Raw genomic sequence first — 22,784 nt, forward strand, 5'->3', positions numbered from 1 at the left:
ACGGTTTGAGAGGCAGGAACTGCGTACCTCCACACAGCCCCAGCCAACAGTAAGAAAACTGGAAAGAAGAGAGAAAAAGGGAGGGGTACGAAACTGAGCAGACGATTAAAGACAGAAAAATCTTGAGCTCCTGTTTTATTAAACATAAAGTAACGATGCAAGTCTGGAACTGACTCCCACACCATTAATGTTCATTTGCAGTGAAACCACATGATAAAGTTTTAAAGGTAAAACTCAGCACCATGGAAACACAATATGTATAAAACTTAAAAATAATATATCAATAAAACAAGCTGGATGCACCGAGAGCAGCTTGCTTTGGGAGAGTCCTGGCAGCGGGAAACAGGAGCGGGGCCGGGCAAACCCCCGTGGGGCAAAGTGAGGAGCGTGGCGAGGGCTCGAACCACGGGCACTGGGAGAGCACCGGTCCAACAGGAACACTGAAGACAGAGCCAGAAGTCCCGGGTTGTGCTGTTCTCCAAAGACCCCGCAGAATAAACACTGCAAAGGCATATCACAGGAACTAGTGAACAGATGGGGCTATTTTTATAGTTCTTCCATCTCTCTTCATTTCAGTTCAAGCAAATCTCAACTACAGAGGACTTGAGAGGACGTCAGAATTTTTTTCACTACTCATAATAATGAAACTGCCATAAATAAGTACTTGCTACGAGTATAAATGCGTAATGCAGTATCTCCTATTGAGTGCCCATTTTTTCTAGTATATCAGGGATAAGTTTACAGGTATAAAATTGAGAGTAAACCTTTTCTACCAGACCTGTCCTTATTCTGAGCTTTAGAATCTTAGTTTATTTTTTTATATTAAACTTCTTTAATTTTGGAATCAGCTTTTTTTCCCTGCTCTTGCACAGCATCTATAGGGCTTTTCCATGGTATGTGGAAACACCCTTTTACTGAGGCTCAACTGAATGGATAATCAATAGTTGTATTTGTGAACTAAGTAGAGCCTTGCCAATACTAAGCACACTATTATAGCCATAAATGTATAAAAAGTGAGTTCACCTGTTTCTACAATTACCAATGTTTGCCTTAGCTTTCAAAATGAAATAGAAACCTTTTTTTGGGCAGCATTTGATACTGTTTGTTACCAGGTGAAGACATCACATACAGCTGCATATCTCTATTATTCTCTTTGTGGAACGGGACTGCATTAAACTACAATACGAAGTGCACAGACGAAACAAACCACTGAGGGTGAGTTTAGGCGTCTAATGTGTCTCTCGGAAGCCCAGGAACAGAAGCAATCCACCGAGTGGTCTCCTGGCATCGATACAAGAAAGGAAGGGAATTTCATATACAGCACTGACCTTTACGGATCAAATATTTTTTATTTGTTCAGTGTATAGAGGCATGTGCCTGTAAGTATATGTATCCTTTCAAACACTTCATATATAATTTATTACTGTCAGCTCTTTTGATTTGAACGTGTAAGTTATAAGTTGCTTTCCTGTCACCCGGTTCTCCTCCTGTCAGATGTGATAAAGGGCTCTATTCGCGAGGTGACCGAACACACGGCCCCTACGGAGCCCCTTCCCCGAAAGGTGGGTTTCTAGCGTATACGATGCTTGCACAGGATCCGTTTTGAACTTGGGCGTACGGTAGGCAGGGGACTGTCAGCCAGAGTGTCATCTGAAGTTGAAGACATCCCTGAACTTATGGGAATTCTCGTGGAGTTAACCTCGGGAAGTCACATTCTTGCAGGTTTATCAATCAACAAACTCAAATTCTGTTTTCATGACAAAACCCAGCTTGCTCCAATCGGTGAGACTTGCCTAATATGCCAGCCCAGGGAAAGGGCAGAGGAGAGCAATAGCTTACAAACCTCTGCAGAGCACGAGGAGGTGAACTTAAAAGGAAAACCAAAACAGTTTATTACCTCTGGACCTAGAAATGCACGCATAGATCAACGTGTTCCAAGGCCTTCTGTTTAAAGGAGGCCGAACGCACGGCTTTGTTCAAGTGGGTGAAAAGTCCTTCAGTTTCTCTTTCTCAATTTTATTTCATAATTCTCAGGACCCTTCCCAGTCACCCTCTGTGACCCTAAAGAACCACACAGATGAGGTGAAGTAAGGAACTCTTACGTCTGAGAGTAAGAGCAAGTAACATCCACCCGTGAGCCACCGACTTGCTCTGACTGACGTTACCTTAAAACATTATTCTACAGGGATAAGGAAAGCCCCTCTGAGACACGAGTGTCTTGGAATTCGGATAAAACGCAAAAGAATGGAAAAATAGCTGCAAAAACATCGCGTGCCCAGTGATAGACGGCAAGAAAAACTCAAATCCTACCGCTCCACACACGGTGGTCAGACTTGTGCTCTGGCATCCAGAGATAGAGAATAAACACGGAGACACAGTACTTAAGTGCACGAGAGGGTATGTCTGTGAGCCAGGCCATAAAGCAGCCCCGGAATGTGAGAAACAGCTCGTGTTGGTAAGTGCTGCTTAGCAACACTGCCCTTCTATGGCAAAAGATTAATCAAATTTGCAGTGTCATTGGAAACACTCAGTTCAGTCCATTTGGAAAATCAGATGAAGATGCACTGAAGTCCCACAGGTCACCAGAGGGACAGTGTGGGTCTGTCTAGGTCATGAAAACTGGAATTACGTCAAATGAGAGGCACTGAGGGTTAATTATGAATATGACAAATCTAATACATGCGAGTATCAGCAAATCACAGATAGAAGAAGCAACAGCTTCAACACATAACATCTCATCCTTTTTCCACCTCTAGCCAATAAAGAATTGCTGCTTATGCTCTATTTTTGTAAAGATTTTACCTATCTTGTTGAAAATGTCTTGGTCACAGGGTCTTCTCCCACTGCCTTGGAGAGAGAATTACACAGAGTGGCAGCTCTCAGTGCCGCGTATCTCTCAGGACATTTTTCCTGATAGTCAGCTAAATGTTTCTTTGCAGAATTTCACTCTGTTCCTTTTCTGCTCTTTTTCTGCCAAGGAAAGACTCCTCTCCCAGCCTTGGAAATAGCCACGCTCAGCCAGCGCACACCCTCAGGCCCTGACCAAGAGAACTACCAAAGAACTTCAGGCAAGCCAAGGCCTTACGGTAAAGTAACAGAAAACTTGGGAATTCTCTGCGCGCTCCAGCCAGCGCTGATGATCGCGTGTAACATGCACATGGAACAGGCGGGACGTTAATAGGGTCTGAAGGAAAGAATGCAACTGCCAGGAAGAGTCTAGAAAACAACTGCAATTCAACAGCCATTGTTATTCAGGGATCACCCAATTCTGCAATTTGGATTCTTTTGTTCTCCTATTAAAACAAAACCACACTACTCTGGATTATTTGTTCACAGTTCCGTAATTATCATACTGTCAACATTTCATACCCGAACAAGACAGATAAATATTCCTTAGGAAGGTAGGAGAAGGGTAATTGAGCAATCAGGGATGAATGATGCAGAAACAGAGATACAGGTAGAATGCAAGTAACCTTGAAGAACAAAAACAGTTATTTACCCAAGGAGAGGAGCGACTAGAAAAAAAACTGCCTAGGTGAAGCCAAGCAAGGATGCCACCTGGGGAAGAATTTCAATGGGGTGAAACAGTTTTCTTAGTTAACTGGCACAACGGAGTCAATCATTCCAGAGGACAAACCGTTCACAAAACTTCTTTGTCTGTTCCTTAGCAAGAAGAATCCTGGCGGAAGCAGAGCCGCTCCCGGGCAGCGCCGGCGTCACGGGGGTGAACAGAAGGCAGCCCAGCTAACACCTGTTTTCCAGCCTCTGGAACCGGGCTTGCTGTGGCCATCCCAGGGCTCCATTTCTCCTTGGAATGCAGGAACAGACTCTGAGCTTTTCCCTGTTCTCTCTCCTTAGAGAACTGTGCTCAAATTAGGTTCTTCAGCCTCTTTAGTCCCCAAGAACAAAGCTGTCACTGCTGAAGAGAAGTCGAAACCAAGTGCTGGCAACCACCATGGCAGGTTGTAATTGCAGCAGAAGAAAAACTATGTCCTGACAACCTCGGGACTAAGCAAAGTGCCTTCTGATAGTCCCTGAAGATCCCAGCAGCGTCTAAATGAAAAAAAGGATTCACGCTGTACACAAAGCCTGCTTTCTAATGTAATTGTGGCAGTCATTTAGAAGGCAAACAAAACCCATCACGTTATCCATATTCTGGGACTTGTTACTGTAAAATCGAGTAACGTAAAAAGACAGACATTCCTCCAAGAAAGGTTTTAAGAAACAAAGTAATTCAGGCACAGTAAGGATCATCCAGGAAAATCTGAGGGAACATCCCAACCACTATGGCCTCTAGGAGAGAGTAATTCTTACTATTATTTCTGAAAAGTCAGTCATTTAACCTTAATGGTTAAATCGAGCTGGTCTTATTTGGAGCTTTGGAGACTGAATTTCATACAGCCAGGAAGGAGACGGGAATACTAAAAACGTTTAACAATATGCTGGGGGTTGTTAAGACTCCATTTCCCTTTATCATGTAATATTGGGGAGCCCAGAATCCTTCTGGTAGAGATGAAATGTCCCTCCTCAAAGTATCACTGCCAAAACATGCCCGCTCCCCCGGTTTAGGCTTAGAGAGTGATTTATTTTTTTCCTAGAAACTCAAGGCTTAGATGTTTATTATAATTTGGTTTACTGCAGGTAATTGCCCGCATGTTAAACCACCTGAATCTTCGCTCCGGAGAGCAATCCAGGAGGGCTGTCACGTCTGTACCATGCTCTATTCCACTCATTTCCAAGACAGTATTTTACTGGCTTCTTTCTGATGTACGCTCTTGTTCATGCCGCTCAGATCATGGACCTCTGAAAGGAAGCCTGCAGGCAGTATGCATCTGGAAAACCTTACATGTGAGCTCGTATGAGCTGTGCAAATACCTTGTTTGCATTCAAACAAAGCCCATTCTTACTCGTGGAACGGCAGACAGGCCTGCAATTATTCCGGACACGGCTTCTCAAAACGCACAGCTACTACAGACCTGGCATCCAACCGATTGCTGGGGGAAACACCCAGCTTTTCAGCAAATACCCAATGCAAGGTAGAAGGCCATAGGTAGAAAAGTAATTTCTAGACTCCTAAGAAATTCCACAACAATTTTGTATGCATTTTTTTCAAGAACCATCCTCGTTGGTTTAGACTCATGAGAGTTTAAGCGACTTCAGACAAAAACTCCAAACCCAGGAGACTCAGCACTTTGAAAACAAATCCTCCGAGTTCAGAGACTTCAATTGTTTATGATACAATTTTAAGTATTTGACTTTCAATAAATGTAATAAGTTTCACATTTACAGTCTCCCATGCGCTGAACACACAGGATATTTATTTTACAACAGAGAGCAACAGATTCCAATCAGGCAAATATTTTTGAAACCTCAGATATCGAGAGAATGAGTGCCTTCTAGATCAGAAGGGATAATCCCCACCTGAAAGAAAATTATTCACGCTCCTATAAATTTAAACTTTCGCAATACTTTTTGTAGCATAATAATGACTTAAACACTTGATATCAGCTGTGAATCATTACATTCATCCTGCTTTTAAAATGTAGTTGTGATTTAAGTGAAAATAAAGAATTTATAAGACATGGTAGCAATGTCTATTTGGCTGCTTGGTGATCCCATTCAAGCATGAAAAACAACCAAACTCTGCGAAGATTGATGGTTTCTATCACTCAGACTTTTTATAGAAGGCATCCAAGTGAAAACACCTGCAGGTTCTTAAGACTCCAGGCCTGTGCACAAGGTGCCGGCATCTGACTATGGAAAGGATCCTTCTTGCTGCGATAAGGAATTCAGCGCAAGGCACATGGCCATAGACATCCTGATCCACAGTCCTCTGGTACTTCTGCCATGGTCTAAGAAGCCCAGGAGCTTTCAAGAGCTGCACGCTGGAACTGTTCCTGTGGGGTGGAACTTCAGCTCCAGCGGGTAAATGAACATTGGGCGCGGTACATTTATACCAGGTACATAACCTGTGTATGAATAGTTGGGATAAACCAATCTGCCCTTCGATTTCAGGAAAAAATATAAAACTGATTAACATAATTCTTTTACAATATCAGAAATGAGAATATGCCTTCTAAAAGACAGTCCATAGGAAGACCCATGCTTCAACAAGGTTACTGTTGGAGAAGGGGAGAAACGTGTCGGAGAAGGGGAGAAACGAGGGAGCGCGGGTAGAGGCGGGATAGCAGGTAGGAAAAACTGTCAAAATAGATTCTTTTGGCAGGTCAGAGAGGAAATGAGCTGAAGGTAGAGGTGTCTAAGTGATTTGCGACACTGACTATCCAATGGATAAGCTGTAAAGCCAGGATTACTTCTCAAGAATGCTTCATTCCTATTCCAGCAGGCTAACCATTCAAATGCATTGCCTCGTGCTAAAACAGGTACCGCAGCTCCCCAAGAGGAGCAATAAACACAGAGGGGAGATGAGAAAACCATCTCCATAAATCTGTTTACACTAATGTTCTCTTTTAAAGTCCACTTTTGCTATACGATACAGAGTAAACTGTTTCATGAGTGTGTTTTATATGTGCTTTCCCTAGTCTGATTTATGGCCTTGGAGCAGCATGCGGATGTCATGTTGTATCTAGTCATCAGGCGTCTTCCTCCTCACTTCCATCTGAAATCTTCAGAGCAGAGCAAATACTGGAAGAAATAACCCCATTTTCCACAATATTGATGACCAGCTCTAAGTCTACAGAAAGGTATCAACATCAAGTCGCTGCATTTTCCCTGACAAATCTTGTGTGCTTTTAATAACACATTTTCTACAAAACCAGCTGCTAGGGCAATAAATTTTAAAAAGCAGTTGGTAGATGATATGTTTAGAATAAAAAATTATTATTATCGTTTGAATGTAGGGATTCATTGTGTAATTTTGCAGTAAAAGTTACTCATTCAAATATGAAACTCATGTTTCAGGCAGATGCTCTTGGCTCCAAAGACTTTCACCACATTTCTGAAGCTTAAATTGGAACATTTGTATTCAGCAATAATTACAGCTGCAATCAAACAAAAATGTTAACTTTTGTAAAGGTACGGTGAATACTTACTATAATTCAGATAATACATCAGTCTTGCATTTTTCCCTATCTACCTTTCTAGACAACTTAATTTCCAGACATTGTGAAAATACTTAAGATGAAGCTCATTTCTCCTAACCTCAAAAGTTATGAAAATTATTATTTCAATTTGATTCACCTTCTGCTTACAGCTTTGGAAAAAAAGGAGAAAAATTATAATCAAGGGATAAAAATAACACACCTATGACACTCACAGGAGTACAGCAGCCTTGCTTTCAGGATTTTTTCTGTCCTTCATGACACACAGATCAGACAACTTCTTGATTACGAAAGCTCAGGACTGTAACAGGCAATAATCCTTAGGGGTAGAAGGAATCTTTCTACTTGAAATTATACCACAAAAAAAATCAAGAACTTCAGGTGGTTTTATAAATCTGTAAAATAGTTCTGAAAATCTCAAAGACTCCTCCTAGTCAAAATAGAAACAAAAGGCTCGAAATGGGCACGCTTCCATCCAGCGACTGGCCGTGAGGTCTCCACCTGCCCCCTCCATGCAAAATGAGAATGAAAAGGACCTAACGACTTTTCCTTTTCAGGCAAAATCCCAAGTATTCAACCATCAACTGAAATTGAAATTAAAACCAATGCAAGATTACTCCCTGCTATTTTTCTCCACCTTTGCTCCTAAGGATGATCTTTGGGTTAAGGTGGCGAAGAACGTGGTGTGAGATAGCAATAAACCACACAGCTGACAACTGTTTCCCAGGACACTCCACTGAAAGCCTGCCAAAGATAGAAGGCAAAAAGAATGGCCTTCAAGAATTAGAGGCAAAAATTAAGTTCATTGCTGTTTTATCCTTCTGAAAAATAATAAGCCAGGCATTGTAAGTGGCAGATCCTATTTTTGGGTCTTAGCAGTGATTATTTCTTGCCTAATTATTAGCAGTGGATTTACTATCTTTAAAGCAGAATTTTGTCACCCAGCAGGAAATTTCAATTCTATCAGGCAGATTTAAGTCTCGTTCACTTGTTCCTTAACTATTTTTGACTCACTTGCTCATTATGAAGGAAGGCTGCATTCAAAGTAGGTCTGGAGCCCGGAGGCAGGCATGGCCGGCACGCTGTCCCTCGGTGAGAGCCAGCTGCTGCATCAGTTGTGCAACTCTCCGAGTGCCTCGCTCCCTACGAAGGTATCCTCCTAACGTTAGCAAAACTTGGATTACTATTTGTACATCGTTAAAAAAAACCTAGATTTGACGGGCAGGTACCAAACACCAAGGCAGGTATACGGAGGCCTTTCTGACTCTGTCCCCGTGAAGGGGGAGTGCAGCGCTCAGAAGCTCATGGATGTAGGGATGGGGCAGCATTGCCTGGACATGCTGAGATCCCATCTTGTTCCATACCACATCCCTGTTTCCCAGGTGTGACTAAAGACGTGATCATCTCTGCCCTCAGCATTAAAGCAGATAATCAACTGCTAAGCAAAATTAGTACAGAAAGAAAACCTAATCCTAGAGCCCACCCACTCCTGCAACGTCTGCGTGAAACAGGTGAGCACAGACCTGGGCTCCACTTTCCTTACACTACCTGCACGCCGTGGAACAGCGGCTGCAGAGGTCACCGCGCAGCTCCAGCAGAGACTCTCCGGGTCATGGCAAGGAGGCATAGTCCTGGGGCGGCCCCGCGGGACACCCAGGTGCTCTCTGAACGTGACCCGAGCCAACACGGCTCCGCATGTCACCGCCTGGAACACACACGTGGGCACATCTCCCACCAGTTGCAAAGAAGGGACGGGAACTTGATCGTTTGCTGTAATCGGGCCAGGCTGTCACATCATGGCAACTATGTGGATACGGTCTTGCCAGGGGCAGGAACGAAGGGAGGAGACAAGGGCAGGCAGAGGCAGGTTGGGCTGATCCCTGTAACCCCGTTCTGCAGAACGGCGTACGTAACCACGGGGAGCGATTTAGGAAATAAAGACATGATTAGTTCTGGAGCTAATTTCCTTGGCGCTTTGAAGAATGTTGCAGGTAAGATATGATCCACGGTAATTATGGAGGAAGATAAAGACAGGAAAGTTGTTGGCAGAGCGCCAGGCCCGGGAATATCTGAATACCTCGGGAGAGGCATTACAGCGCGTACCATCACTCTCTCCAATTACTCCTGATGCCTGAGCCACCACTATCACCGTTCACTAGGCAAAAAAGAGGGTGGGGAGGACAAATACAGCCTACTCCTTATCAGACTGCAGTGCTGAGGAAAAGCGGCAGTATGGAGGAGAAAGGGAATCTTGTTTCCATGGTAACTAAAGTTTGAAAAAAGTATATAGAAATCAGTGTCATCTTAACATGTATGTTTACAGACAGACCCAGAGTAATAAAAAGTTATTCAGCTGCAAGTATCCTGAGACCACGTAATCATCAGGAGACCATCCGCATCAGATCTGCTGCTTCAAGTAGCTGCGCTTGGTTTGGAACAACAGTGTCACCACCTGGAGAAACACTCTCACATGAGGCAGCACCAGTTTGGGATTTGGATGGGAAGAAGAAACCTCCACAACAACTTCCAAATGCCCTAATTCGGCAGCCCTGCTCAACAGAAAGGGCCGTAAGCTCTTCCATGCCTGTTAAAGTTCAAAGTCAGAGACTTTGAACTTGAGTGAACGCCACAGACAAGGTCACTCCCAATGGGGATGGAGCATCTCTGACGTGATTTCCTCTCACACCACCCTAAATTCTTCCCAAAGTATGCAGGTGACACGTGAACCATCTATCACAATGAATGTTCAAGAAATTCTACCTCAAAATATGGCGTATTTATGGCCATTAAAGAGAAGTGTTTAGTCTAAGTGAGAAAAGATTTGTCTCAGAAATTAAGTTAAAACTTGGAAGAAATTTATTGATAACCATTCAGTGTTCACTTGGTCAATGACACGCAATTCTGTTAATTCCACTGCAATCAATTTAATATCTAAGTTAATATCTAATACCCATGAACTAAAGCGATACAAATTTCTAAATGGAAGAAGTTCAGAGATGAAGGTCCTGATTAAATGGACACTCATGTTCTACTGGAGCTCTCTAAGAGATTCAAATAATACCTTACGCTATTTGACTTGTTTTCTGAAAGCACGCTATCGGTACTATTGAAAGTGGGAGAACAGAATGTGTTTATTATCCTACCTTTTATATCTGCGCTACAATTCTTTGTCTGTGACCCAGAAACAAATTAAAGGGACACTGTCAAGTTGTATATTTTAATGGTTGTCTTTTCTCTGTGCTACCAGCAATCGGAGACTTTCTCAGTGCCTAGAGGTTTAAACAAATAAAAGCTTTTGTTTGTTTACTTTTTGCCTTTCATTCATTTCACAGAAATGAAAGGAGTCACATTCATTTGCCTCCCTACAGCCTATTAATTAGTAGAGGGCATTCGCATTTGGGCTGCCAGGGCAGAGTTTGAAATACTACTGAATTTTTTCTTGTAGTAGTTTTGAACTGAGCAAGAGGTAGCCAGTTTCTTTGAAACAGAGTTTCTGTTCAAACCATCCTTTGGAAATGGAAGACTCTAAAGAACTGATATAAATCTGAAAAATCCAGTGGGAGTTTGAGATTGTTTGTCTGTCTCTGTAGGGGGAATTCAAACAATTGCAACAGATAAAAATACAACTGACCACCTAAGCATATATTAAATTGTGAAAATGCCACAAAAAATGCCAAACATGCGTTAGAGAGTAAAGGGCAGTCATCTGGACAGTTTTAATTATTTTTACCATTTTAAATGATGCCTTGATTTGGTTTTGTTCCTTAGAAGATGACGAGCAGAATCATGGAGTCATTCTATCACTATGCAGTCCCAACTCTTTTATACAGATCATGAAAGATGAGGAAAGGCACATAATCATTCCATGCCTTAGTTTCCCCATTTATTTTAAGGCATTATGATGAATTGCAACCCCACGGTGACTGCAAGCTTGAATTCATTCGGATTGGCAGAACACTTTAACAGCCTCAGATGAAAGGTGCTACAGAAGTGCCAAGTACTATCACTGTAATTATCATTCAATATACACTGATCAAAAGAATGAAATGTGAATTAGCATTTCCTATTAGCCCTACTTACAGCCTAAATTTTAAATATGCCTCCCGTGGGCTCTCTCCATGAAAACATACAGGAGCTGTTGGTGTTTCTCGTCTGGCTACAACACCGCTTCTGCAGCAGTGGAGGAATGGAGGGATCTAAAGAGAAGAGTCAAAAAATCATGAGAATAACAGAGGTTTCTGCTACAAAAGCTTGTCAGGCTCTGCAGGAAGAGCTTGGAGCTGCTTTCGCCCTCTCACTCCTTCCCTGTCTCCAGTCTCTTTCCTGGCACAAGGATGTGATCTCCTCTTGCAGCTCTAAGGGTTTTCTGCCATTGGCCTCCCTTGGAGCCTGAGCACCACTTCTCTGAAAGCCAAGGGGCCTCCCGTACCCCAGAGCAGTGGGTCCAGCTGTCCTCAAAGGATGAGAAAGTGTAAACATTTGGAACAGCTAAATGAAATCAACGGAATCGTGCTAATTTACCCCCACTGCAGAGCCAGACAACTTGCCGAAATGTTCTTCCCCTTTCTCACCTGGGAACTACACAATATTTGACTTTATTTTCCCTAGAAACATAAACTCCCCTGTTGTCCACTGCCTGGGTCTAACATAGGAAGGAAAAACGTGAGTTTCTCCCCCAGTCCTGAATATGTTTCAGTGGTGGCTGGGGCACAGCAATTTAGTGATTCTTTGCCATTTCCCTCTTGGTGGAAGCTGCCATCACTGCAGATTAAATAAGGAGGTCTGACTGCGCGCCCTGTGGATCCTCACCCTTGAGGAGCTGACCAAGCTCCATTAATTCTTCTTATACAAAACATCTAACAGATGCTGACAATACCAGGTCATCTTCCATCCTCTCCTCAGTGCCACACAGCAGGGCCAGCCGTGCCGCCGTCCACGCCGACCCCGTGGCACAGGGGGCTCTGCTGTCCAGCCGGGTCAGTTTGATAGCGATGAAAAGCGGGCCCAACCCGTGCGCCACCCCACACAAACTACACCAGGATTACTAACACTTCTAACGAAGAGCGGCCTCAGCGGGCGAATTAAGCTGTTCATGAGCCCTTATGCCTCTTCCTTTCTGTAAAACTGTCCTTTAGACAGGTGCCGGCTCTGAAAAAGAGACCTCCCTGGAACATATTCAGTTCAAAAAGGAAAAAAAAATTCCATACCCTGCCTTGCTGAGTCCTTTTCAGGGAAGCAGGTCATAGCACCATGTCTTTTATCCTGTCATTCCTGTCTCCTGCTTGATGCACATAATAAATCCACAGTGGTTTGAACTGCAGCTCTGTGCTGAAATCTGACAACCCCAAGTATCTTTAGCCATACCGTCCTCCACTACTCCCCCAACTGGAAGCTCCAAGTTTACTTAGAATATTTTCAATATGCAAGCTCAAACTCAAACAGTTAAACATATTATATTTATGACCAGTTTCATTTTCCAATTCCTGTGCTAGGTAACACTGAGTATGGAAACAAAATCTTCCATGGCTTAACTAGAATTTATCCTTTGTCTCACAAAGTACACACAAAAATTGAAGAGCAAAAACATTTACGTTAACAGCTGACTTAGAAAAATAAGACAGAGGGCTCTAATTTTAATAACAAGTAATTGAAAACTCGACAACACGGGGTGCTGGCAGAGAAAGTAAGAAAGCCAGGCATGTCTGACCTGGGAACGATGACTTGGGAGTCCAGAAAACCACTTACTCATTTTCTCATGACAGCATCAAGTTCGACGAAGAATATTTAATTCTCTCGAAACCGAAGGAGGATTTCAGAGAAGAATTTAGGAGTAGCTTAGCTAGTGGTTAACTGGGAATTAGCAATTCAGCACAGGACATATTTCCTGGCTTTGCTGCATGATCACGTTTAAGTCAGTTAACTTTTCCCTACTTCAGTTTTCCCACCTGTAAAATGAAGGTGCTAATAGCTAGCCACTTGGTGGGGAGCCTGGAAATCCTGCAACAAAAGATGCTCTAAGAGCACATGGCCTCCATGCTGCCGTTGGACCTGGCAAAAAAGAATCTGACAGCCAGGTTAGCACTCCTCAGTTTTGCAAAACGGTACCAGCGAGACTAGAAATAACTGCAAATGCTCAAGATGACCTCGATTTTCTTCCGATCCCTAAAATGCTCAGAAACCCAAAGCTTCCAAGCATGTCCTGTTCCACAAATGGGGAGGGAACTGACAGATACGTTCTCAAAGTAATTTACATATTTCTTGCTGCTGCTATCACTGGTTATCCAATTTCAGTTGCAGTTGACAGTTTAATGATAATAGCTTTCTGTTTATATATCATCTGTGATAATGTTCCTATTCTCCTTAAATTCAGTCCCCGTAAAAGGGCTGCTCTAATGTATGCAGCCACAGACCAAAAATGATAGTAATTTTCCCTTCTAGTTGGAATGCTTTAGTAAACAATTACATTTCAATTAAAGAGGGGTGATCATGCCGAGGGAAGCACCATTCAGCTCTTCGCATAATACAGAAAGATAAATTCTCCAAAGTCAAACTATTATCATATAATTTACATGACTGCCTTTGAAAAAAAAAAATAAATCGAAATAGAAAGTAGTGTATATTACGCACAGGCAAAAACTTGGGAAAAAAATCTTCAATATCTCGTCCACAGCAGCTTGAACTAGGATCCCATTATTTAGGATTATGCTCAGTGAAGAGGAATGGTAGAAGGGTTACTCGCTTTCATCTCTCCAGGAATTTCCATTTACTGGTATGCCATTAGTATTTAATACTTCATTTATCAATGATTAAAACCAGGATAGATGAAGGAATGCCATAAGAGTAGCTTATAACGTATCACTGTAAATTCAGCTGTGTACCCGACCCAAACGTGCAGAAAAACTGCTGGGAAACAAGGTAACATTACAAGCAGAAGAAGAACTAAAACCTAAAAAGATTTCATATTTCTTTGCGACTATAACTGCTCCATTATTTAAGGGCCTGAAAGGCAGAGCAATGACAAGTGAACCCCAAAGGACAGCTTCTGCTCCGAGACACAGCACTCGAAGAGCAGAGCAATAGGCAACAAGCAGACGACGAAGGAACACGAGAAACCAAGGAGATGATACCCCTCTTCATGACTGACGACGAGAGCGGGTTTATACCACTGCGTTTGGCCCCTGAAGCTTCTCTGAGAACTGTTTCCCTTCCGAAGCAATTTAGACAATTCCATGGACGGACAGCCTGAGCACGTAGCTTATAGCCCCAGTGTGCTTCGGTTTTGTTTTGTTGGGGGTTTTTTGTAGCCAATGTGGCTTCAACCAGAAGAAACACAGAAGTGTTTTCTGAGATCCTGGAAAGCAAATGATTGATAGTAGAATTGAGGATTAAAGGTCTGGAGAGAAGAAAATCCCAAACCCTATCTAGCATTTTGGGGTAAGAGAGTGCCGAGATGCTTCCCCAGACACAGCTCTGTAAGAAAGGCAGAGAGCCATTTTCAAACCGTTTAGAAATATTCAGACTACACACGTTATATTAATTCACTGTATTTGGAAGGAGGCTCCTTGCCCTCAGTCAGGGAGGTCGGTGTTAGTCAGTGCCTAACAGCAAGAGATCATTCCAGTTTCTGGATCCAGTCACTTAGTCCAACTCTTTTGCACAAGTGCTTTGGCAATTTGGACTTCTGCTTGGCCTGGGATATTTGCAGAAAGGACTAAATAAATCAGGCTCTAATTAAAGCAGTCAATAGATGGCAGTACTCTAATGAGATGGGAGAGAAGTCATCACACAGCAAGTCTCAGCAATCCCACCCTTGCTCACGATTTCCCTTCAAGGTGGGCAGAGCAGGAGGATTTAATACCCAGCAGAATTTCCCATCTTCTGTTCCCTGTGTTTGATAATATACAACACAAATTTCCGGTTTAACCCATCTCACACGTTAAGCTATTTGGATTCAATGCAGAGAGGCAAAATCCCTTTCAGTATTCTCCTAACAGGTGAACGTCAGTTAACAGCAAGGCATCACTCATCCCCCCTTGGGCATGGGGACGAGTCCAGCGTTTGCCCTCAGTAGCGTTGGTGTCTACGGCTCCGGAGCGTTATGAGCTGCTGCCAATTACCCGTTCTCAGCAGAGACAACTCTAGGTCACCACCTAAGCAGGCAACATTTTGACTGACATCTCATGCTATGTCAAGCCTTCTGTCTTTCTTTTTCTACCCTTAGATATTGACTTTTCTTGAAGCACTTGTTAATTAGGTCTCTTCATTCAAGGGGCAGAATCATGACAAATAGGAAGCATTCCAACAAGACTATTTAACACTAAAGATGTCACCTGCAAACATGTGTGTCAGGATAGTCAGGCTCTTCCGTGAGTGTATCAGATATAATAAATTCATTAGGACCAGAATTTCCCTGCTTATATTTAAGTTTTATACTGACATGCACCAAATATAACTGCTCCTAGGCACCGGTGCAGCAGTCAGAAAGGTTTCTTCTAGTGCCCACGAAGCCCCGTGTAGCTGGCAATGTGCAGCACATTCACGGATTTCCAGTCAGACATAGACTGAAGACCGAATACTCAACTTGGTGCTCAGAGCAGATTCGGAGTCAGGGGCCTCAGACGAGCGGTCACTTGGATTAAAGACTTAGATTCGTTAGACTACATCAGATCGTACAAAGCTCTGATAGCACAGAAGGTAAGTGAGATGGGTTTACATAGAAAATAATCATTTTACAACATAACATAACTAGGACTAGGGAAGAATTTTTCATGCTTAAGAAGCTCTATTAAAAATTTCTTTTTATAGAAGGAATAAGAACAGCTAGTTCACATACTAACATGTAGAAATCGTAAGGCTTGATTTTCAAGGTTATATTTTATAACTCAAAAAAAACCTCACAAGCCATTGTTTTCCAAAGCTGCTACGCAAACCATAATGCCCAATTAACTGTAACTTGCGTGGCACACTTCTGCATGGCAAGGGAGCACTGCCACCCTAGTTTGCTTTGGATTTCACATGAAAGCAAGCAACTGGGAGTGCAACACTGTCAAAAAAGCTGGATCCAATGGCTCCTGAGCTTACTAGTGCCTTGGAGACTCAACGGCAGAAGGATGGAGATGTCAGGGAAGAACAATCAGCTGTAAAATATGAAAAGCTTACAACATCAAAACCTGCAGCAGCAGGCTCAAAAGTAATAATCCCATTACCACTAAACTAAAGCACTAATTACTATTCCCAGTGGCTGGAGTGGACTGACTGCTAATGTTCCTCTAGTTAATGAAGGAAGGTGAGGGAGAATATATTTCTTAAGTCAGACATCTGCTGAAATCTGGGCAGCCATAAAAACTATGTATGTAATGAAGCCATTCATATTAATGGCAATAACATTCGGAGGGCTGAGTAGGAACAGAAATGAGATAATAGTGGATTGTAACTCAGAGAAGAAAAATGCTCTGTATTATCCATGGGATGACTGCCCGTGTTTAATCCACACTGGATAACACAGCCAGTCAAAGCAAGCAACCGCATCCCAGATAGGCTGTTTCACTAACAAGAGCTAACCTGCCGAAAGACAGGAATAATTGCTCTAAAAACATAAAGCAGGATATATACCATTGGAAAAGGAATAAATAGCATTTTATTTTCACAGACTACAAGTACGCTAAGGAAAATACTCCCAAATCCTCTGTCTTGCGAAGAATCCAGATTTTCCCATCATTCTTTGCCTTTTTCATCAACAAGTAGTACATTGTTTAAGGTTCAAAGATACTCATTTACTGAGATCGATAGATTGTGATAAATGAAAGGCACAAAGCAAAAGCATGCCTATTCAGTTAGCTTTATGTGCTTCCGCCTGCTATGCTCAGAGTTTTGGAGCATTTGTAACTGATAATCAATTCAGACAGAGGGCACGTGGCTTGTGGAACAAGGGGGTTAGAGAAAAAAAATCAGTTTCCCTCTTGGCACTGAAACAAGATGCACCTCGCTTAGCAAAAAGGTGATACCACAAGGGGAATCAGACCGAAAGATGATCCCTCTGTGTTTTGACCTGTTGGAACAGGGAGCTCTTAGGAGAACAACTTTCGTCAACTCCAGAAAAAGAAAATCAGACATGTCCCTACAGCAAATGCTTAAAGACATCTCCTGCTCCATTGTTTTTCTGTTCCATTGCCTTCAGTATTTGCCACATAGCGTACACACTCCTTCAAAACAGAACTCACCTCCTGCCATCTACTCACTGTTTTCATCACTTCTTCCCATTCCATTTAGCAAACAAGGCAGAACCAAAAAACACGCTCTCATATTTTCGGCTTTTGTTTGCTTATAAAGGCAACAGAACAGAGCTCCACGGAGAATGTTACGTGTTCACAAACTTACAATTTATAGAACTAAAATAAACTATTAGACAAACTGCTATTAATGATTCATTCATCAGTGCAAACCTTCTCATGTGAACTGGGTGTGCTCAGATTTTTTTTAGATTGCACTATTGTCTTTCCTTTGCAATTCTGGTTCTGCCTATCCAGGTTTGTTATGAAGTAGCTGAGCCTGTAAAGTAGGTGTGGCCTGGAAAGAAAACCTATAAACATACATCGAGAAAAACAGCTCCGAGACCATTTGCCTCTTCTCTGAATAAAAATACCTGCGTGCAAACTTATTATCCACATGTATCGGACATTTAGCTCTTGAAAATACAGCCAGCGGAGTGCCTTGGCCATCGCTCATACTGAGTGTATCCATCTCCAGCTGTGTATACTTTAGGCTCGTACTTATTTTTAAAAATCTCTAAATAGATTTCTCTCCTACTATTACTGGAGGTAATAGTAATTTTTGCCATCCAAAAGACCTTGGTAACTTCAGCTGATTCCAAAGCCTACCAAGGCTCTATTGCGTTAACTATAGGCGTGTGTAGGCTGATGACACATTAGGAAAAAAACCCAAATAGCAACTCTCAGCTGCATGTTTATTGCCCACTTTCCAAAAAATATTTATTTTGATCCCTCCATTGTGCTTCTATTTGTCAGCTGAGTGCACTCGTAACTTAAATAATTACTTGGACTCGATACTATTCGTTAGATAACACAATTCTTGTGGTAAAAATGACTGTGATCCACTTGAGAAGTCTGTCTAATAACTGCAGGATGTTAGAGAGATGACGTGTATCAGTGGGGAGGCAGTGATAAATACCACTGTGCACATTCTAACTAAAGAAGAAACAAAGACTTTTAACTCACTGCAGAACTGATCTCCACGGCATGACAGGGACTATCCTCTAGCGCTATGAGCCAGCCCAAACACCCGATCTTGTGGGAGGGCAGAGAGGGCGAGGAGAGGGAGTCCTGGGCTCAGACTCCTCACTCGTCCTCATACTGCAGCGAAACTGTCAGCAACTACTCTATCGTCTGCAGCATCACAGAGCTACGGCTCAGCACCGACAAATCCCCCTGTCAGCCACCGGCTCTGACTTCTTTGGGTCTTTGGCTCCCTTCTGTAAAATGGACACAGTAGCGCCCTTCCCCACGGAGCAAAAAGACCCCATTTGACCTGTTATTCATGTTAGTGGTGCTGCTCTGTTCCACTCCCAAACAACTTCCTGTTCATTACATACCACTATCACGAAACAACAGCGATATCAGTAGAGCATTTCGAAGCAAAAGGACTGAAGGAGTGGAAAACAACGAACGGCTCCTCTAGGCTCCTGCTGGGAGAGGGTACCAGCCTCTTGGGAGTCACCCACTTAGCAGTTTTTTCTGTTAGTTAATGACAGGTTTTTCTACAGGAGATTTTCTCCTCTGTAGGAGTACAAGGATGTACTGCACAGTTGCAGCCCAATAAATCCATCTATGAACATAGTGCACTGGCCTAAGAGTCACAAAGGAAACCTCACCAGGAAAGTCTCTTGAGGGAAACAACTTACCCAAACCTGCTCCAGGTTCAAATTCAAATCTTGCTGCTTTACCAAGAAATATTTTACAGTTGCTCATTGCTAACAGTATCTAACAACAACACATTTACTTAAAAATAAGCAATCAAGTAGTTTCACATACACCACCTCTTCTCTCAGGATGAATAAGTTCCTCTGCCTTCTGGCAAAACCCCGGAATAATCATTAAGCTGCCATAAGGATCATTGAGATGGGGCAGACACTCACCGTGACCCGGAAGGGCGTCGTGGCAGCAGGCTCCATGGTGGGGTTCTTCTCAGCGACCCCGCTGGGCATGCTGCGCCGCTGCCCACACCTCTCCGGGGGGGACTCTGTGGACGGTACAGAAAACAAAGGACAATTACAAACACACCAGCACAGGAACGGCCCAGGAACACCAGCAGGCCACACACAACGGGGCTTCTTCCTTTGAGATGTCCTGGCAAATGAGCCACCATATCGGCTCGCGTTTCCCACAGCCATCTAGAACAAGCTTCTATCTGCAAGACTTTCACCTTCAACAATTAGCATTTTTTATACAACTGTAAGCTTCAGATAATGCCTGACAGGTTGGCATGATCATTATTTCCAGTCTGCAGATGGGTAAACAGAATGTATTGAGCTGAGTGAGAATTATATGCAAAGTACAGATCCGTGCACTTGTGGACTTGATGCTCCTAAGGGAAACTGCTAATGGGGTTACAGGCACAGGATGCTGAAGTTCCCTCTCTAATTCCTCTAGCAATTTGCTTTGTAACTAGGAAAACAATATTAAATCCTGCATTTGCTAAAATATAAAATGTGGATAGGAATACTTACCTCCTTCCCTGCCGGTGAGGAAGGGAGGGGGCTGACAAGGCTAAATTAACAAATATGCCTAACACTGAGAAGATGCAGAAAGATATTAGGTAAGGTCAGCAACAGCATTATGAGGTGGTGTTTTGTTGGTTCACAAACCCTCTTTGAAAGCGCCACGGAGCTCATAAAAATAGACCTATTTCCAAGCTGCCATTCAGTGGTGCTCAGACCTTACAATGAGCTTCCCTTCGCAAACCATTTGCGAGTCCTTATTAGCCAAGCATTTCCGTCACACGAAAGGTGATGTCATCTCCATCCTGTTGATCAGGAAGTCTAGAAAATCCCTATAACTTTTGAAAGACAGCGTCTCGATAGGTAACACAGAGTTGTTTACTAAAAGATATGGAATCCAAGCAAAGACAACAGCAAATCATAATTTCATAATGACACCGAAAAGCATATTTTTCACGCAGTTGTTCTCCTCGTTTTAAAAATTATGAGCATAAAAATAAATTTTAAAACGGAGCTGAAATAAACATTGGGGGAACTCCTAATACACGATTTCCCAGGCCATAGGCATGCCAATGAATATTACATCACTGCTAGGATTCTTGGTTGGGAGCGGTAGCCTGAAGAAGAATGCTGCTGCAAAAGGAAATTAGATGGTAGACTGCTAGAGCAAGGCTTCTACAAATTAATATGCAAAGAAATCTAAAGATGGAACAACCTATACTTCCGAATGTCTCAGACAATGATGTTCTCGTAACTAGTGTAACTTAGAGGTGCTTTGTTTGCCAACTCTCAGCCTCTGCAAGCAGCAATTTGCTGCCATCAGGTCTCGGCAAGGAGGGCTGTCCCCTTGGCAAGGTCCTCCCCTTCCCAATAAGAAATAACTTCTTACTTCCCAGTAAGAAATAACTAATACCTGCAATTCCACTCAACAATTCCTGAAATGTATCTTAAAGTATTCTGAAAGGACAGGTTGTGAGATTCCGCCCAAGGACTGGGTGAAGTGGCTGTTCAGCAACATCTTCTTTGGTTGCAAATCCCACCCACAATTCCTCCCCAGCGGCCATGGAACCCATATGAGAGCCAGACAGCCAGAGTCAGCCAGGTCATTGCTTTCACAACTTCCAGACAACCCGTCTAATGTCTTGGGCACTTTCTTTGCAGAATGCCACACTTTGAATCTCCAGGAAGCAATCAAAACCTTTGGTGCCATCTCCTTCCACATTAAGGCTCCCACCCCGTTCCTTTGAACAGCGGCTGGCTTTTTTTTTTTGAACTGTCATAAAGAAACTACTTGATTACAGCGTTTTGAAAGTGAGTTCAAGATGACAAGACAACTGAAGAAGCTGCTTTGCATTTTCTCAATGACCAGAAAAAATAAATGTTGTTTAAAGCATTTCTCATATACACGGCTGGAAAACAGGAACGACGGGATCGTGTGACAAGCAGCTGGGAGCAATGACTCTCCCGGAGGCTGCAGCACAGGCACGGGGCTGTGCTCCCCGGCACAACACACCTCTCGCCTTCAGCACAGAGGGAAAGTACTTGCTGTTCCACACTTGCGGTGTTACAGCACTATCGGCTTGCACCACAGTGGTTTGTCAGACCAAAGTGCGCGATTGTCTCACTTTTGGTAATCTGTCCATCTGCTTCCCCTTTCAACCACACAGGCCAGACCTCTTCAGAGAAAGGCAGAGTGCGTTATGACCCAGGGCTGATTAGTATCTGGGTCTGATTGCACTGAAGTCACAAACTGCACTCTTAAATTCTTACTTCATCATCAAAATATACTCACGGCTGAGCCAGCAAACACATCGGTTTGACCCAGACCAAAATACAGAGATGGGTTAAGACCTAAAGCCTCCTATTATTTTTAAGCTAATGGTTCATAAAGTGTTTGGAGTCAAATCTCCATTTCAGCTTAAGTTAAGCACTGTGAGTATCACTGGAGAAGGGAGACTTTGCAGGAGAAACACGTTACAAAACTCTTTATAAGAAACCAGAAATAAGCAGGAGGAGGGTTGGGTGTGGGTGTTTGGGGCGAGGCGGGGGGAGCTGTTTGTTTTAAAGGGAAGTAAAAATAGCTTACAGGTAAATTAGTAACTCCTAACTACCAGAAATGTAGAACAGTTTTACATAGCGAACAGTATGAACACCTGAAGGTATGCACTGCCTTTTTTACTTCTCCAGGGTGAGTGGAAAAGTCCCAGGCCAGGTTACTGGCCTTAGCCATGTCTGTTACAGCATGCCCACAGCAGCCCCGTGGCAGCCAGCCACCACGCGAAAGGTCACTGTAAGGCAATAATAAAAACTCTCTCCGTAGCCACTAGAGGCTGAAAAAGAAATGTCTTAATTGACAGCAGAAAACATTTAAGTTAGGCATTGGAAAAAAGTCTTCTCTCGACAGGAAGAGTTACAGGTTGGAACTGACAGATGTTCAAGCCCATCTTAAACCTTTCTGCCGCAGAGCTCTCCCCATCAGGTGAGATTCGGGTACAAGGAGCTTCCTTCCCCCCCTCCCCTGGGGCAGGCGGATACCAGAGGACCTCCTGAAATCCCTTCCAGCCTTATTTTCTGTGATTTCTGACAAATTTGCCCACTTGCACATAAGACAAGCAAGGTACAAGAGATCACATTCGGTATCTGACTTCAGCCGTTTCTTCACAACCTCTTGGCATGCCTTCCTCCTCCCCTGGACCTCCACCCCCCTCCTGGCCGGACAGACTGCCCTGGCACTTCTGTTACACCCCTCAATAGCAGAGTCGCGCACTGACCTCTGTTACAGCCTCCCAGGCTGACCCTGGGACATTTTAATGCTTTTCATCAGATTCACAATTGATAAAACCCTTGACAATCCTGTGGGAGCACTCCAAGGTTTCATTAATGAATGTCTGCCATCCATTTTGTATCCCAAGATAAAGGATTCCAGAGCGAGGAACAGCATTACCGCAGGCAGCTAACCACGGAATGACATTTCCAGAAGCACTTAGTAT

At 43.2% G+C, this 22,784-nt stretch overlaps 1 protein-coding gene across 8 annotated transcripts in view; it reads right to left on the reverse strand.

The window, feature by feature from the left end:
* Positions 1-22,784, reverse strand: part of DAB2IP (DAB2 interacting protein) — a 202,085-nt gene that overhangs the window by 119,364 nt on the left and 59,937 nt on the right. For all 8 annotated transcript variants that reach the window (XM_063353368.1, XM_063353370.1, XM_063353373.1 and 5 more), the window contains exon 2: positions 19,213-19,316. In XM_063353368.1, coding sequence (XP_063209438.1) covers positions 19,213-19,316 — 104 coding nt within the window. The remainder of the gene's footprint in view (positions 1-19,212; positions 19,317-22,784) is intronic.

The sequence above is a fragment of the Chroicocephalus ridibundus genome, chromosome 15 (assembly GCF_963924245.1).
Source record: "Chroicocephalus ridibundus chromosome 15, bChrRid1.1, whole genome shotgun sequence".
Classification (NCBI taxonomy): domain Eukaryota; kingdom Metazoa; phylum Chordata; class Aves; order Charadriiformes; family Laridae; genus Chroicocephalus; species Chroicocephalus ridibundus.